The 17,726-nt window shown below is 34.2% G+C and overlaps 1 protein-coding gene across 1 annotated transcript in view; it reads left to right on the top strand.

The window, feature by feature from the left end:
* Positions 1-17,726, top strand: part of TEK (TEK receptor tyrosine kinase) — a 143,660-nt gene that overhangs the window by 61,688 nt on the left and 64,246 nt on the right. Inside the window, exons 9-12 of the mRNA XM_051961438.1 lie at positions 1,103-1,244; positions 4,137-4,298; positions 6,394-6,528; positions 13,112-13,399. Coding sequence (XP_051817398.1) covers positions 1,103-1,244; positions 4,137-4,298; positions 6,394-6,528; positions 13,112-13,399 — 727 coding nt within the window. The remainder of the gene's footprint in view (positions 1-1,102; positions 1,245-4,136; positions 4,299-6,393; positions 6,529-13,111; positions 13,400-17,726) is intronic.

The following is a 17,726-nucleotide window of genomic DNA, read 5'->3' as shown; positions in this document are numbered from 1 at the left end:
AAATGAAGAGGTTTGGCTCTCCTACACCTCCTTGAGATTTGGTGCATGGGTAGGGAGTTTTGGGGAACTTTCTTCTGGTGGTGCAGAGACTTCATAAAGGAATTTGCAAACCTGAAAAAAGGTAGAGTGATAAAAAGAACTCTATTATAGGCATTGGGAAGTAAAGTTTAGAGAAATCCCAACAGAAACATAAAGTCTCGTTAAGGAAATAGATGAGGGAGATAAAGAGAGGGTAGTTCTGGAAGAGAATATTATTCCAGCGGGCAGAGGTTTTCTTGGCAGAGCATGGCATAGCATAGCATGGTATGGCATGGCATGTTAGGACCTCTGCAAAGAGAGGGTTTAAAATTGGCTCTTTTATAATAGAAGAGCTTTGGCTACAAGCGAGTCCTGCTTCATGGGGGCTGGGCTAGTGGATGGAGTTCCAAGTTGGCTCTTTTTATCTACAAGCTGGATTTCAGCTTAAGCTGGAATTGAGAAAATCTTAGAATTAAATAGGTTTGGAATTCTCCAGTGAGGACTGAACCAACCCCACCTAGATAACAGAATGAAGCTGTTTATCTTGTTTCCCTCAGGCAGGGTCCCACAGATGCAGAATCCAAGGAGACTCTCTCCTTCCAGGAGTTTTAGAGAGTTTCAGGGTAACTTCTGCAATAGTAGTAACCCTTCTTGAATCTCAGTTTCTTCATTAATAAAATATAAAAATCTGGTTTTTTTTAAAGTCATAACCTCACAGAATCAAATGAGGTAATGTATATAAAACATTTTGAAAACTTTAAAGAACTATAGAAGTTTTAGCCATTATTTTTCCACATCCTTAAAATTAATAAATATAATTAAAGTCTCCTAAATAAAGGCATACTTTCCCTCCCTAAAAACAAATTAAAGCAGACAGAAGACTAAGGGAGATTTCACAAAATATAAACTTTCATTTTAGCTAAAGCTTGGGAAATAAGCCAACAGTGAAGATCCACATTGTCTTTAACCTTTTCCTCAGTAGAAAATATTTTCCTGACCCAAAAAAGAAAGTTGTAGATGTGCGCGCTCTTTTGATGCCAATTTTCTTTGCATAGCTCTATTTTATTGGGTTTGTTCATTTCAGCCTAAATCCTTTGTACGAAATAATCGATCAGAAGCTGAATTCAGTATCCATCGGATTCTGCCCCCTGACTCTGGTGTTTGGGTTTGTAGTGTGAACACAGTGGCTGGAATGGTGGAAAAATCTTTCAACATTACTGTTAAAGGTAAGCCTCACTTTCTTGAGGTATAAGATACCTTCCTTAGTAGCCACTACTAGTTCTATCATTCTGACTTCTTCCACTAATAATTATTGCTAGCTAAAACCACCTAGCCCACGAACCTCTAATACGAAAAAAAATCTACCTACCCACAGTAACATCTTAGTTTAGGGTTCTTAATAACATGGGGTCCATAAACTTCTTTTTCTGGAAAAAAAAGATAAAGCTTTTGATACAATTGGTTTTCTTTGTAATTTTGTATATTTTGTTTTATGTATTTAAACACATTATTCTGAGAGGAATTCCATAGATTCCTCTAAGGGCTCCAAGACACACAGGATGGGGAAGAACCTGTGATCTAAAGTACTGGAAATGTTCTAACAAAATTATAATCTATGCCAAAGTGGATAAGAAGGAGATGTTTTCAATGTACAGAGAGCATTTTATGCTGTGATGTCTTCATTGTTTTCCAGGACACCAAGCTTTGACTTTTTACCCATTAGGCATGAAAGTGAAAGGTTGTTATGTTTCACAATAATTCTGGCTTTATTTTGCAAAGATGTTGTGATTTGTTAGCTTTTAAGAAGTTTGAAAAGTCTTCTGTGTAAACCCTAAATGGGTTATCATTTATTATGCTGTGTCATATTACACAAATTAACAAAGATAATTTTTATAGAGAACCAGAAAAATTTGGTAGCTCCTTTACTATGCTAGAAATGTCTGGATTTTTCTCATGAAAGATCAAAATATTTCAATTGGATAAGTATATATGTCTGGAGGGATTAAGGGAGATTGGTAGATTAATATAACTAGAAGGTGGCTATCTTTTAGACCAACTCTTTTATTTTATAGATGAGATGCCAACATGATTTACATTGGGCCTCTTATTGTTTAGAAAGTCTTTGGGACAGGTTCAGAATACATTCCATAATGGAGTATAAGATTGGATTCATAGTTTTTTTTTTTAAACTATGCCATAGATCAAAAATTTATAAATGAATTTTAATTCTGTTGCCAAGAGAATAAGAGTCAACATCATCCTAGAACTCTTAATGTGCTTTTGAATGTTTTCTGAGCCCTTTATCAATTTTATTCTGTAGAAAGTTCACAGGGTCAAAATAATTTTTTATTTTGTGCAATTTCTAGGAAAAGAGGAAATGGTATGAAGACAAATTATCTTATCTAAATCCCTGAAAGGTCTTTGGTGAATAAACAGCAATAAGTTAAAAGCAAACCAATTTGGTCCAATTGCTGGTTCCAGGATCTTATTCTCCTTGACAAGATTTCTCATACAACTTATCAACAACTATGGCTCAGTAATTAAGAGCGTTGGGTTTGGCATCAGGAAGACCTGTGTTCAAACTCTGCCTCAAATATTTAGCAAAGCGATTCTGAGCAAAGATCACGTGTAAAGTGAATCATAGGATTTCAAGTTAGATTTAAAGCAAGGAAAGCAATAGATTTATTAGCTAGAAAAGGGATAAGATGTGATTTAGTTAACTCCCTTATATTTTTAGACTGGGAAACAGATCTCAAGAGATTATATGATTCATCCAAGGTTAAGAATGTAATAGGTGGAAGAAATAGGTGTGAACCTTGGGCTTCTGATTCCAAATCCATTTGGATAGCATGTATAAATAATAACTTATTCCTCCATTAAAGTCTTCACATAATGCTTCCCATTGGTGGGCAAGTGAACTAGGTTATGCCAGTGGAACAAATACTCAGGCAAATCCTACACCAAACAAGAAAGGAAGTGAGAGTGGATTTGACCAGTGAACAATAGTGAACTATTGTATTGCATTACAAGGACCAACCAGATTGAGTTCTGAGAAACCAAAAAGTTAGTTACTACATGTTAAATTTTAGGGGCTGTTCCAACTCATGAAATTGTTGCCTTACAATTTGGAAATGTTATGCTCTGTTTCCTATCAATATAAAGAGTGTACACACTGAGAAAAATTACCATCTTTAGAAATAGAGTCATTCATTAACTCAAAGCAGATTTTTACCTTTCTAATAAGAAATTCTGTAAAAATCAACCAAACCAACAAACAAAAACTTATGAAGAATAAGCCCCTATTGACTGATAAATATGCCTTTAGTCCCTTTTATGATATGTGAAATTTAAACACAGTTGATCTTGTTCTCTGGCAGTAACCACTCATGAAGGAAGACAACTTCGGTTTAAAACAAGGAAGTAGTTTTAGTCACCAGATTAAAGCAACCACTGGAGAAAGGTCAACATGGCTATAATCACTTTATTATGTTGTTTCCTTGCTTAAAGAAATTGTCAGCCAATCACTTTTACACACCTGCTGTTCATCTACTCAGTTATGGTATGGAATGGATTTGGCCTAAATTTGAATCTGACAGACCTAATTTTGATTCATATGAGACAATTTATAGCCTTCGTAAATTCTTTACTCTTTCATTTCGTAGAGGGATGAAAGGGGAGAAATGAATGTGTTAATTTGAATGTGAACACAGAAAGAAGAAAGACTGATTGACAAACATTTTTAAATTCTTTGAAATATGAAAAACTAACACAGCAAATATTTTCTAGGGCATTTTGTTTAAAAATTAAAATAGGGTAGCTGCTGGTACTGTGATTTTATTTGCTATTAGAGAATCCCAGGTAAAGGAAATTTGTTAAAATGCAGGTTAGCCCTTTTCTGTAATGTACCTGTCTTTGAGAGTTTCCTGGAGTACTGAGGAGTTAAATAACTTACTCTGTACCATACAGCTATGTCAAAAGGAGAATTGTATCCAGGTCTTCTGGACCTTTCAAGGACAGTTCTTTATCCACTATGCTTCTCAAAAATAAAAATTTTAAAAATAAAAAAATCAAAAATGTCTAATTGTGAGAGCTAATCTGATTGTTGTCACTCTAATTAGTTCCCCCAGAACCTTTGAATGCACCAAAGGTGGTAGAGGCTGGTCACAACTTTGTTATCATCAATATCAGTTCTGAGCCTTATTGGGGAGATGGGCCAATCAAGTCCAAGAAACTTCTATACAAGTCCAGTAAACAATATGAAACCTGGAAACATCTGCAAGGTAAGGGAGTGATTTCAAAAAAAGTGGCTTTTTTGTGTATAATACAATTAGAATTCATACTCCTCTGTTGTCTTTAAACTTTTTCCCTCCCCTCTTCAATTCTGTGACCAATTGACAATTCTATTGCCAATACTTTCCCATGCATATGGTGAAATGAAGTCATAGGAGCTGCTTCTGAATTAGGTAATTCGGTAGCCCTCTTGGTCAGATGTAAACCCTCCAGTGGCAGTGAGATGTAGCACAAGGAAATAAAGGGATTTGTACAGACATTTGTACGTTTGTACAGAACCTTCTAGTACAGTGCTAAGCAAATATGATCTCTGATCCTCATAACAATACTGCAAGATAGGTATTATAATTCTTCCCACTTTACAATTGAAGAAACTGAGGCAAAATGAAGTTAAATGACTTGCTTACAGTCACGCAGTTAATAAATGACTGAGATCAAATTTGAACTCAGGTTTTCCTGAGCTCTCTCCATGGTACCACTAGGTGCCACAGAGATGATATAGAGCTGAACAAGCTGAATTTTCTTATTTTGCATCCTGCTATCTTATTTCCAAATGCCCAATTTATTTTATCTATCTATCTACTTACCTTCCTACCTACTTCATTCATTCATTCATTCTTTCATTCATTCATATTTTTGGAGAGATGTGATTTCTTTGATGAAGGGAACTCCAAAAAGGAAATTCCCTCTTTCAAAGTGGATCTGTATGTAGTTTATAAATAAAGAATATTAAAGTGTCACCTGAGTCTTTGAGAGGTTTTAGTGACTTTCTCAAGAATCACAAATTTTTAGAACATTTATCTGAGGATGGGATATTGACAAAACTAGAACAAACAAATAAACATATTTGAGTTGTAGAAGGAAAGTATACCAGTTACTGGTAAGGCCAAGAATATCGTGAAATAAGACTTGTCTACACGAGAAAAGTAAAGTACTAAAGCAATTATGATGGTGGAGAAAGATTTTTTTTTTTAGGTTAATAATCCAGATGGCTTACTTTTTTCTCTGTAGGCCCAATCAAAAATTCATACACAGTTAATAAATGACTGAGGCCTTAAAATTAAAATGCTACATTATTGTTTTTAGAACTAGTGCTCAAAATGTCATTAGCAAGACAGTGATTCCCTAATATTCACTCCACTGTTCATGCTTCCTGGAAATGATAAGTCTTAATGAGGTCTTCAAAATATAGTTTTAAAAAATCTAATGAAGCTACTATCATTTGGAATTAATAGTAACTCTAATAGAAACTAAGAAAAACATTGCTAAATAAAAGATAGGGCACATATTTTTTAGTTCTTTGGATTAATCCATTTACATTTATGTGTAAAATGTACATGAGTCTTACAAACCAATTATCTAGACATTAAAACAAACCTTAAAGAGCCTTTACTGACTCCTTGCTAGCTTGGTTCTGGTTCTTCTATTCTATTTCATAAGATTATATGCTTAAAACTACAAGAATTTTTAAATATCACCCTGCTTAGTTTCTTCATTTTATATATGAGGGAAAATGGGGTCCAATTAAGAAATTTGTCCCAGTAGCATATATAGCATACATAGATAGCAAATGGTCCAGATATGATTCAAACTAAGATCTTCTAACTAAAGGTCAACTCTCTTTCAACTGCATTTAATATCATTTTTATTTATTTATTTATTTATTTTTCACTATTTCAGATAGGTATTTGCTCCTTTCCTATATATTCCCATTCCAACCTCTACTATTCTGAATTAATGGGGTCTTGCCAGATAGAAGGGTATATAGTTACAGAATAGATCCTTGCAAACCTTAAAGCATTCCATAATACTATTATTTGCAAATATATCTGAAGGTATTGAGATACATGGAGTCATAAAGCTTTGCCAATTAGGTAATCCCACAAGATCAATAAAGAATCTTTTCAGCCAGTTGAGCTTATATTATATTAGAGAATATAATAATCTACCCTAGAGTTTAAGCTTTTGAATCTATTTTCAAGCACCCCTCTCTGCCCCCCCCCTTTTTTTTTTTACTAACAATTTCTTGGTCTAAAAAATATAAAACTAATTATAATTTTCTGGGCTTTCTTTTTCTTTATTCAGTAAGTAAAGAAATTATAACACTGGACTCTTTGGAATCAAGGACAGAATATGAGCTCTGTGTTCAGTTGAGCCGCAGAGGAGAAGGTGGTGAAGGACATCCAGGTCCTGTCAAACGTTTTACTACAGCATCCATTGGTAAGTAGTAAGTATAAGGAGTGCAATAACTGATTAGGTATCCTGGTGAAAGAAGTTATAAGAAGAATATGAACTTCTTCTTTTTTTTTTTAATAACTTTTTATTGATAGAACCCATGCTAGGGTAATTTTTTACAGCATTATCCCTTGCATTCACTTCTGTTCCGATTTTTGCACAGGGAGAATTGGATTCAGAAGGTATAAATAATCCGGGAAGAAAAACAAAAATGCAAACAATTTATATTCATTTCCCAGTGTTCTTTCTTTGGGTGTAGCTACTTCTGCCCATCTTTGATTAATTGAAACTGAATTAGCTCTCTTTATCGAAGAGATCCACTTCCATCAGAATACATCCTCAAACAGTATCATTGTTGAGGTATATAATGATCTCCTGGTTCTGCTCATTTCACTTAGCATCAGTTCATGTAAGTCTTGCCAGTCCTCTCTGTATTCATCCTTCTGGTCATTCCTTACAGAACAATAATATTCCATAACGTTCATATACCACAGTTTACTCAACCATTCTCCAATTGATGGGCATCCATTCATTTTCCAGCTTCTAGCCACTACAAACAGGGCTGCCACAAACATTTTGGCACATACAGGTCCCTTTCCCTTCTTTAGTATTTCTTTGGGGTATAAGCCCAGTAGAGACACTGCTGGATCAAAGGGTATGCACAGTTTGATAACTTTTTGAGCATAGTTCCAAATTGCTCTCCAGAATGGCTGGATGTGTTCACAATTCCACCAACAATGTATCAGTGTCCCTGTTTTCCCACATCCCCTCCAACATTCCACATTATCTTCCCCTGTCACTCTAGCCAATCTGACAGGTGTGTAGTGGTATCTCAGAGTTGTCAATTTGCATTTCTCTGACTAATAATGATTTGGAGCATATTTTCATATGTCTATAAATAGTTTCAATTTCTTCATCTAAGAATTGTCTGTTCATATCCTTTGACCATTTGTCAATTGGAGAATGGTTTGATTTCTTATAGATTAGAGTCAATTCTCTATATATTTTGGAAATGAGGCCTTTATCAGAACCTTTGATTGTAAAAATGTTTTCCCAGTTTATTGTTTCCCTTCTAATCTTGTCTGAATTTGTTTTGTTTGTACAAAAACTTTTCAATTTGTTATAATCAAAATTTTCTATTTTGTGGTCAATAGTGATCTCTAGTTCTTCTTTGGTCATAAATTCCTCCGTTTTCCACAGGTCTTAGAGGTAAACTATCCTATGCTCTTCCAATTTATTTATAATCTCATTCTTTTTTTTTTAATTTTTATTTAATAATTACTTTATATTGACACTCATTTCTGTTCCGATTTTTTTTCCCCTCCCTCCCTCCATCCCCTCCCCTAGATGGCAAGCAGTCCTTTATATGTTGGATATGTTGCAGTATATCCTAGATACAATATATGTTTGCAGAACCGTTGCATAGGGAGAATTGGATTCAGAAGGTATAAATAACCTGGGAAGAAAAACAAAAATGCAGATAGTTCACATTCGTTTCCCAGTGTTCTTTCTTTGGGTGTAGCTGCTTTTGTCCATCATTTATCAATTGAAACTCAGGTCTCTTTGTCAAAGAAATCCACTTCCATCAAAATATGTCCTCATATAATATCGTTGTCGAAGTGTATAATGATCTCCTGGTTCTGCTCATTTCACTTAGCATCAGTTCATGTAAGTCTCGCCAGTCCTCTCTGTATTCATCCTGCTGGTCATTTCTTACAGAACAATAATATTCCATAACATTCATATACCACAATTTACCCAGCCATTCTCCAATTGATGGGCATCCATTCATTTTCCAGTTTCTAACCACTACAAACAGGGCTGCTACAAACATTTTGGCACATACAGGTCCCTTTCCCTTCTTTAGTATTTCTTTGGGATATAAGCCCAGTAGAAACACTGTTGGATCAAAGGGTATGCACAATTTGATAATTTTTTGGGCATAATTCCAGATTGCTCTCCAGAATGGTTGGATTTGTTCACAACTCCACCAACAATGCATTAGTGTCCCAGTTTTCCCGAATCCCCTCCAACATATAATCTCATTCTTTATGCCTAGGTCATGAACCCATTTTGACCTTATCTTGATGTACGGTGTTAAGTGTGGGTCAATGCCTAGTTTCTGCCATACTAATTTCCAATTTTCCCAGCAATTTTTGTCAAATAGTGCATTCTTATCCCAGAAACTGGGGTCTTTAGGTTTGTCAAACACTATAGTATTAAAGTTATTGGCTTTTTTGTCCTTTGAACCTAACCTATTCCATTGATCAAGTAGTCTATTTCTTAGCCAATACCAGATGGTTTTAGTAACTGCTGCTTTATAATATAATTTTAAATCTGGTACAGCTAGGCCATCTTCATTTGATTTTTTTTTTCATTAATTTCCTTGAAATTCTTGACCTTTTGTTTTTCCATATGAACTTTGTTGTTATTTTTTTCTAGTTCATCAAAATAGTTTTTTGGGAATCTGATTGGTACAGCGCTAAGTAAAAGAAGAATATGAACTTCTAATTGATCTGCTTTTTTGGCAGATTTATAGCTTGACTACTGGGAGAATAGGGATTTATCTTCCTTCTCCTACTTAAAGAATTGTAGATTAAAAGCTGAAAAGAATGCTAGAGGTCATCAAGTCCGACCTGTTTATTTTACAGTTGAGGATATAAAGAGAATAAAAAGAGGTTCAATGTTGTTTGAGATAGGATTTAAATTTCTAAGTCTGATATTTGAATCTATCACTGAACCTATCCAAAATACTACTGCTCTTTGATACACTCCCCAACCAGCCATATAATAACAATACAAACTTCCTTGACCAGTGGTACCAAACTCAAATAGAAACCATATGTAAGAATTCTAGTGGGCCACATATTGACTAAAAAAATTTCACATATTAATATTATCTATGTTGTATTATATTTTTAGTTATTTTGTCAAATATTTTCCAATTATATTTTAATCTAGTACCAGTAATAATTACCCACTTATTTAGCACCACTCACCTATACTATTTCTTTTTTGATTTAAAGAGCTATTTTTAAATAGTATGATAATGGGAAAGTCAGTTTTCTCATGTATAAAATGAAGATAACTATAGCACCTACAATACAGAGTTATTACAAGAATCAAATGAGGTAATAAAGGAGATGCTTAAGGATAGGGTACACTGAATAATAGCCATAACATTTAAAATAAATAACATTCAACTTTCAGAAAAAAGATTGTATTAATGTGTGACCACTCAGGCAGTTACTTCTCTATAAACTTCTTGTTTTTTTAGTTTGACAAACTTTTTATCTAGCTAAAAAGCAAACTTGTTTATGATAAGAAGCATAGAAAATAATCTGCATATCAAACTTTGAAATATGCTGCATTTTACCTGGAATTTTCCTCTCTCCCCATCCCCATTTCAATTGGGTGTCTGGAAAATAATTATTATTCTAAATGAAAACACTTTGCTACTGTCAGATATTGCTTTTTCTCACAATATACTCCAACTCCAATTCAAATTTGAAAACAGAGAAAATAAAGTAATACTAGGATATGAATAAATTCAGTGATGAAGCCTGCAACAGCAGTGAGGTTTTTTTTTTAATTGTTGTTGTTGCTGTTTAGAAAGGGGTTCTTAAACTGAGATTTGTGAACTTGTTTCTTAAAATATTTTGATGGCTGTATTTTTATGCAATTAATTTTCTTATATATTTTAGTAATCACATGTTTACATTTGCATTTATGTATACATATTATGTATGTATATGTGCATTGTGTGTGTGTGTGTGTGTGTGTGTGTGTGTGTGTGTGTATGCATTTAAAACCATTATTCTGAGAAGAGGTCCACAAAAATGGTTGAGAACACTTGGGCCCCTAATAACTTTGTCTTTCCTTCATAGTTATTTTATTCTCCAACATTAAACACAGCATTAGAAAAGAGGCAAAGTGACTAATTTTTAAACCTTATCTTATTCTTTATTTATTTATTTATGTTGAATATTTACATCACTTTTATTTCTAGTGTATTTCCTTTTCTCTATCCAAGTAAGCAATTCCTTTAAAAAAAAAAAAAAACTTTTTAAAAAGAGGGGAAAAAAAAGCAATTTAGTAAAACTAGTCCATTCAGTTCATTCAATCCACACCTATACTTAGCCATTTCTGCAGAGGAGATGGAAATTAAATAATTAAATTTCAATTCATTAGCATCCCTGAAAAACTAATTGGCACTCAGTAATATTATGATCCCCAAAGTGTTTGAAGAGAGAAGCTGAATGAGGAAGAAATGTGCTTTGTTAGCATTAGACACTCTAAAAGTACAAAATGAACCTAGTCACTACAATAGGAAACTATCCAGACTTTGGAGAAGCCCTTGAGACTGGGGTGGGGGTGGAGGGTCAGTTTTAAACCAGGTTAAAGGCTGATAATAATAAAAAAAAAAAAACCATGGAAGTCAAAATATGACTTAGGTAGAAAGTATTTATGGAAGAGATCATAAACAAATTGACAAATTTCATTCTGTCCTCTTCATTTAAAATAAATTCAAACAAGGATGTAGTTGGAATTCTCTTAGAGTATGTCAAAATAATTCAAGCTGGGTAGAAGAAAGGCAATTCTTGAAAGTAATTGTTTTCCATAATTTAAATTTTGCTGTTATTTAATTTAGTTTTGAGAGTTTTTTTGTATTTTTTTAATACATGCTTGATTTACAGTTGTGCATGTATGTAGGGAGGAGGGAGAGTTTTCTAAAATCTTTGAAGAAAGAGAAAGAAATATTACATATGCTCCTAAACCTTGCTTTTGCCTAAACTATTTAGATAATTATAACAGCTCCTCACTCTTTTAAAAAAATTTTTGTTTTTTATTGTAGCTTTTTATTTACAAGATATATGCATGGGTAATTTTTCAGCATTGACAGTTGCAAAACCTTTTGTTCCAATTTTTCCTGTCCTTCCCTCCATCCCTTCCCCCAGATGATAGGTAGACCAATACATGTTAAATATGTTAAAATATAAGTTAAATACAATATATGTATACATGTCCATACAGTTATTTTCCTGTACAAAAAGAATCTGACTTTGAAATAGTGTACAATTAACATGTGAAGGAAATAAAAAATGCAGGCAGACAAAAATAGAGGGATTGGTAGTCACCTCCCAGAGTTCTTTCACTGGTTGTAGCTGGTTCAATTCATTACTGCTCTATTGGAACTGATTTGTTTCATCTCATTGTTGAAGAGGGTCACGTCCATCAGAATTGATCATCATATAGTATTGTTGTTGAAGTATATAATGATCTCCTGGTCCTGCTCATTTCACTCAGCATCAGTTCATGTAAGTCTCTCCAGGCCTTTCTGAAATCATCCTGCTGGTCATTTCTTACAGAACAATAATATTCCATAACATTCATATACCACAATTTATTCAGCCATTCTCCAATTGAGGGGCACCCACTCAGTTTCCAGTTTCTGGCCACTACAAAGAGCGTCCCTCACTCTTTAATGTCTGTGAATACTTAGCTATTCTATTCAATCTATTAGCTAGAACTTCAAAGATTAATAAAGGCAGTTCATAACATCCCTCGGCAGAAGAATTATAAGAGAAAGGAGTAATGCAAATGCTGTCATAATTTAAACTACACGAGCTATTTTTCCTATGTCATACTAGACTTCATATCCATCAAGACCAATTATTTTCATCCAATTTTATATGATCAATTAAGGATGAGATTTTCTCCCACCAAGATACATTGATAGAGGGTCAGTATGGTATAGGTTTTACACTCCCAGGTGTGACCCTGGCCAAGGTCACCTTTCTGGGTCTTAATTTTTCTCTATAATAAACGAAGTTTTACTCTGCCTCCTATTTTTTCTGGTTCTGAATCTATGATTCGATTGTCAAGAGCTAGAAGATGTTGATCCTACATATTAATATGACCCATTGGTATGGTTTTCCAACATAAAGATTCATTTTTTAAGAGGAAAAACACATAGGTAGGCACTGAAAAACGATACCAATTGTAGACTCACAGTCACATTGTATAGAAGCAAATCTTGGGGAAAATAGCACTTTGTATCATTTCAGTGCTTAATGCTTTTACCTTAAAGGAGTGGGGAGTGGGGAATGGTCATTGTTTAGTAAGAATGAATTCTGGTCTTAAACAATTTTCCCCTTTAATAACTGAACTAACTTTTTCTGGATTGTTGCAGCAAGTTGCTTTCAAAGTAGGCAGTTTACTCATCTTTTGTGACTTAGAAAGCACCAAGCTGGGGGTTCCAGACCCTAAATTTATTAAGGCAGCCAAAATTTTAGGACTGGCATTTTTGAGTTATTTACTAAAATGCAGATAACATTGGAAGGGATAAGATCTTCAACGGTTACACAGAATTCATTAGAAGCTGCAACACTGTGAAATTATAAGAAAGCATTTCAGTTTTGTTTTGGACATTCAGCCTGGATTACTGATGTAGATATTTTGTGTTAATACTGTGAACTAAAAAGTTTCTTTCTTTAAAAGGCCTTAGTAATCTCTTTGTGCTTACCTCCACAATAAAGGAAAGGAAATTTCTTTTTCTTGTTTCAAGGCCTTCCTCCACCAAGAGGTTTAACTCTCGTACCAAGAAGTCAGACCACTTTGAATTTAACATGGCAACCAATATTTCCAATTTCAGAAGATGATTTTTATGTTGAGGTGGAAAGGCGATCCAATGAGGCCCCAAATGAGAAAAAGAACATTAAAGTTTCAGGAAATCAGACCTCAGTGATTCTAAACAACTTACAGCCCAGGGAAAAGTACACAGTGAGAGCACGAGTGAATACCAAATCCCCAGGAGAATGGAGTGAACATCTTGTTGCTTGGACTCTTAGTGACAGTGAGTACTCAAATTTATCTCAATCTTCACTGTATTTTGTTTTCTTTCTACCGTTATTTGTAAATCTCTATATGTTACCTCAGGATTTGATTCAGAAATGATGACTGATACTCATAAGGTAGCTATTAAATATGAGGGATGGAGTGGGGTGACGTTAGTGAGATTGTTTTGTATCTTGAATCTCATAAATTGGCTTGCAGAGTGTAAAGAACATTTCATATAAGTTCACTGATTTTGAACTTTTGATAATTTGGAGCAGGACTGTGTAAAAAACCACTGCACCTACAATCTGGAGAACTGAACATGAAACCTATCTGAACCATTGCTACCTATATGACCTTGGGCAATTCCTTTCTGAACCTGTTTTCTCTTTGTATAATGGGGACAAAAAGACTCATATTACTTTCCTCAAAAGAACGGTTGTGCGATCATATAAATTAATGTGAATGAAAGAAGGGTAAATGCATGGTCATATACAGCTGCAGTGTGCTTTTATTCCAGAGCATAAACTTGCTGCTATGTATGGTTGAATGCATGTATAAACGTTTCCCTGCAGAACCCAGGTCCACTCTTACCTTTGTTTCTCTCTGGGTCTCTGATGAAGAAATTATTCCCTGTTAAAAAAAGGGTTATCACAGTCCAAAACATGCTGTTAGCTAATTCGTCACTAATTCATACATCTTAAGTCAATAAATTCAATCAATCTTCAGTCTATAAGATTTTAAAAGTTGACCTCATCCTTAGTAAGGTCACATGCCATAGAGGTTTACAAATCCTCCACATGATATTGTCTCAGTATATGTCCACACAATAAGTTCACAATCAAAATTCCAAACATAGTCTCATTACCATGTAACCTGGCCAGAACTATGAGAGATCTCTATAAATAACCCCTTTTATTAAAATGTGGCTCCTAGAACAGAAAACAATATACAAGATTTGATTTGAATAGAACAGAAGTTGGTGGAACTACCACCAGCCTTACTCTGGATACCATTCCTGTCTTAATGTGTCTTAAGATTGTATTATAGAATCATTGATTCATATTTACTTTTCAGTACAGCTAAAACCCAAGATGATTTCTAGAATAGTTGTCTTGCCATACTTCTTCCATCTGATACTTGTTGACTTGAGTTTTGAGTTCAAAGTATAAGATTTTATTGATTGATCTTTCTATTGAATTTTATCTTACTAGTTCCAGTCTTTCTAGCCTATGAAAATCTTTTTCTGTTACGATTCTGTATCCCAATATGTTAGATTTTCTTCACAGGATTTTTCTTATCTGTAAATCTGATAGCTATGCCACCTGTGATTTCATCCTAGTCATTGATAAGAATATTGAAGAGCCCAGAACCAAAGACAGATCCCTAGGGTCAAATCACTAGAAATCTTCCTCCAAGTTGACAATGATCAATCCATTAGTCATTTGCATCTAGCTTTTCAACCATCCTGGGTTCATAATTGTATTGCCATCTGGTCTACATTTCTTTTAAAGAACATATTATTAGCAATTACGTCCAGTAACTCCATGTACTTGAAGGCAATATAACTAGACATAGAAATACAATAGAAATACATAATATACAATATAGAAATATAACTAGCCTGTAGAAATAGGCTATAGAAATAACCTATAGTTCAGAATTACTTTTTTAGATGGGGAATTGTTCACTTTTAGTCACCATATGCTGATGAGTTTTTATTGTACTGCTTTTATTGTTCCTGTCTATAAAGGGAACTCTGCCCAGATGTGTGCCTTTATAGGCCAAATATCACTTTGAGTTTGTGGAAAAAAAAACAAAAACATTTTTTCTTATCCCCACCTGGCACTTAAATTGGTAATAAATTCTATCATTACCCACTAGTGACCCAGAGCATGGCAATCGTACCTTCCATACCCTCAGTCTGGTCCTGCACAATCAATCTAGCCATATAATATAAAGCTGATACAATGTTTTTATCTCATTTTAATCACATGTTCACATGAAATGCAGTCTACACAGAACTTTGAACATATGATTTACCCAAATGTAATATCTTCAAGATAGCAATTATTTGACACTTTAAAATTTGCTTTACAAATATCATTTCATTTGATGCTTACAATATCCTTAACAATATGGGGCACATAATATTGTTATAATCATTTTGCAGATGAGGAAACTAAGGCAGATAGAAGTTAAATAACTTTCCAGGGTCACAGAGAATATAAATATCTGAATCTGGATTCAACTCAGGTCTTCCCAACTCCTAGTCCAGAGTCTATCCACTTCTCCACCTACCTGTCTAGTCACTAGACTTTTTTTTTTTTTTTTTTTGCTCTCATTCCTGTTTTTTTTTTTTTTTTTTTATTATATTATAGCTTTTCATTTATAAGATATATGCATGGGTATTTTTTCAGCATTGACAATTGCAAAACCTTTTGTTCCAACTTTTCCCCTCCTTCCCTTCACCCTTTCTCTCAGATGGCAGGTTGACCAATACATGTTAAATATGTTGAAGTATAAGTTAAATACAATATATATATACACATGTCCAAACAGTTATTTTGTTGTATAAAAAGAATTGGACTTTGAAATAGTGTACAATTAGCCTGTGAAAGAAATAAAAAATTGCAGGCGGACAAAATAGAGGGATTGGGAATTCTAATTTGTTATGCTTTATTGGAACTGATTTGGTTCATCTCATTGTTGAAGAGGGCCATGTCCATCAGAATTGATCATCATATAGTATTGTTGTTGAAGTATATAATCTCCTGGTCCTGCTCATTTCACTCAGCATCAGTTCATGTAAGTTTCTTCAGGCTTTTCTGAAATTCTCCTGCTGGTCATTTCTTACAGAACAATAATATTCCATAATATTCATAAACCACAATTTATTCAGCCATTCTCCAATTGAGGGGCATCCATTCAGTTTCCAGTTTCTGGCCACTACAAAGAGAACTGCCACAAACATTCTTGCACATACAGGTCCCTACCCAGTAGTAACACTGCTGGATCAAAGGGTATGCACAGTTTGATAACTTTTTGAGCATAGTTCCAAATTGCTCTTCAGAATGGCTGGATGTTTTCACAATTCCACCAACAATGTATCAGTGATCCAGTTTTCCCACATCCCCTCAAGCATTGCGCATTATCTTTCCCTGTCATTCTAGCCAATCTGACAGGTGTGTAGTGGTATCTCAGAATTGTCTTAATTTGCATTTCTCTGATTAATAATGACTTGGAACATCTTTTCATATGGCTAGAAATATTTTTACTTTCTTCATCTGAGAATTGTCTGTTCATATCCTTTGACCATTTATCAATTATAGAATGGCTTGATTTCTTATAAATTAGAGTCAATTCTCTATATATTTTGGAAATGAGGCCTTTATCAGAACCTTTGACTGTAAAAATGTTTTTCCAGTTTATTGCTTCCCTTCTAATCTTGTCTGCATTAGTTTTATTTGTACAAAAACTTTTCAATTTGATATAATCAAAATTTTCTATTTTGTGATCAATAATGATCTCTAGTTCTTCTTTGGTCATAAATTCCATCCTCTTCCACAGGTCTTTATTCACTAATCTTAAGGAATCTTGGAGTGCTTGGTAAACACAATGGCTGACTTTTGTATAGAAAAGACTTAGAAAGGACACAATACCTATTTTAAAACTTATCAGAATCCAAAAAGGTCTTGACATGCTAAAGCATTGGACAAAATCTAATAAAATGAAATTCAGTTGTGATAGATAGAAAACTTGACATAGATACAAAGAATTCAATTCTGAAGTACAAGATGAAGTATGGTTAGGGATGTGCCAGCTGTTCTGAGTTCTTAGTATGAATTAGGAGGATGATGTGGCAACCAAAAATTCTATTGTTTTAGGTAACATTAATAGAGTCATGCCTGTCAGGAATAGAAAGATCGTAGTCCCATTGTCCTCTGCCCTCTTCAGTCCTCATTATGTTTGCTACCATTTAGGAAAGATATTGATAAACTGGAGAATAAGAGATTAACCAGAGGTGGTAAAGTGTCTCAAGTTCATGTTATTTGGGGATCAATTGAGGAACTAAGTAGGTTTCATTTGGAAAGGAGAAAACTTGGGAGACATTATAGCTTTCTTCAAATGGGTGAAAGGCTATCATATGAATGAATACCCAAGGGGCCAAAACCAAGAGCAATGGGAGATAGCTATAAAGAGATAATTTCAGCTTGATGTCAAGAGAAAATTTTTAAAAATTAGAGCCATCCAAAAATGGAATGCCTTATCAGGTGGTGTGCTCCTCCTTCTTGGAGGTAGAAAATGTTTAGCGAGTAGAGCATGTATGACTACTCTAGACAGCT

This window comes from Antechinus flavipes, chromosome 1, assembly GCF_016432865.1.
Source record: "Antechinus flavipes isolate AdamAnt ecotype Samford, QLD, Australia chromosome 1, AdamAnt_v2, whole genome shotgun sequence".
Taxonomy (NCBI): domain Eukaryota; kingdom Metazoa; phylum Chordata; class Mammalia; order Dasyuromorphia; family Dasyuridae; genus Antechinus; species Antechinus flavipes.
The sequence above is the reverse complement of the archived record's forward strand: the minus strand, read 5'-3'. Positions and strand labels throughout refer to the sequence as shown.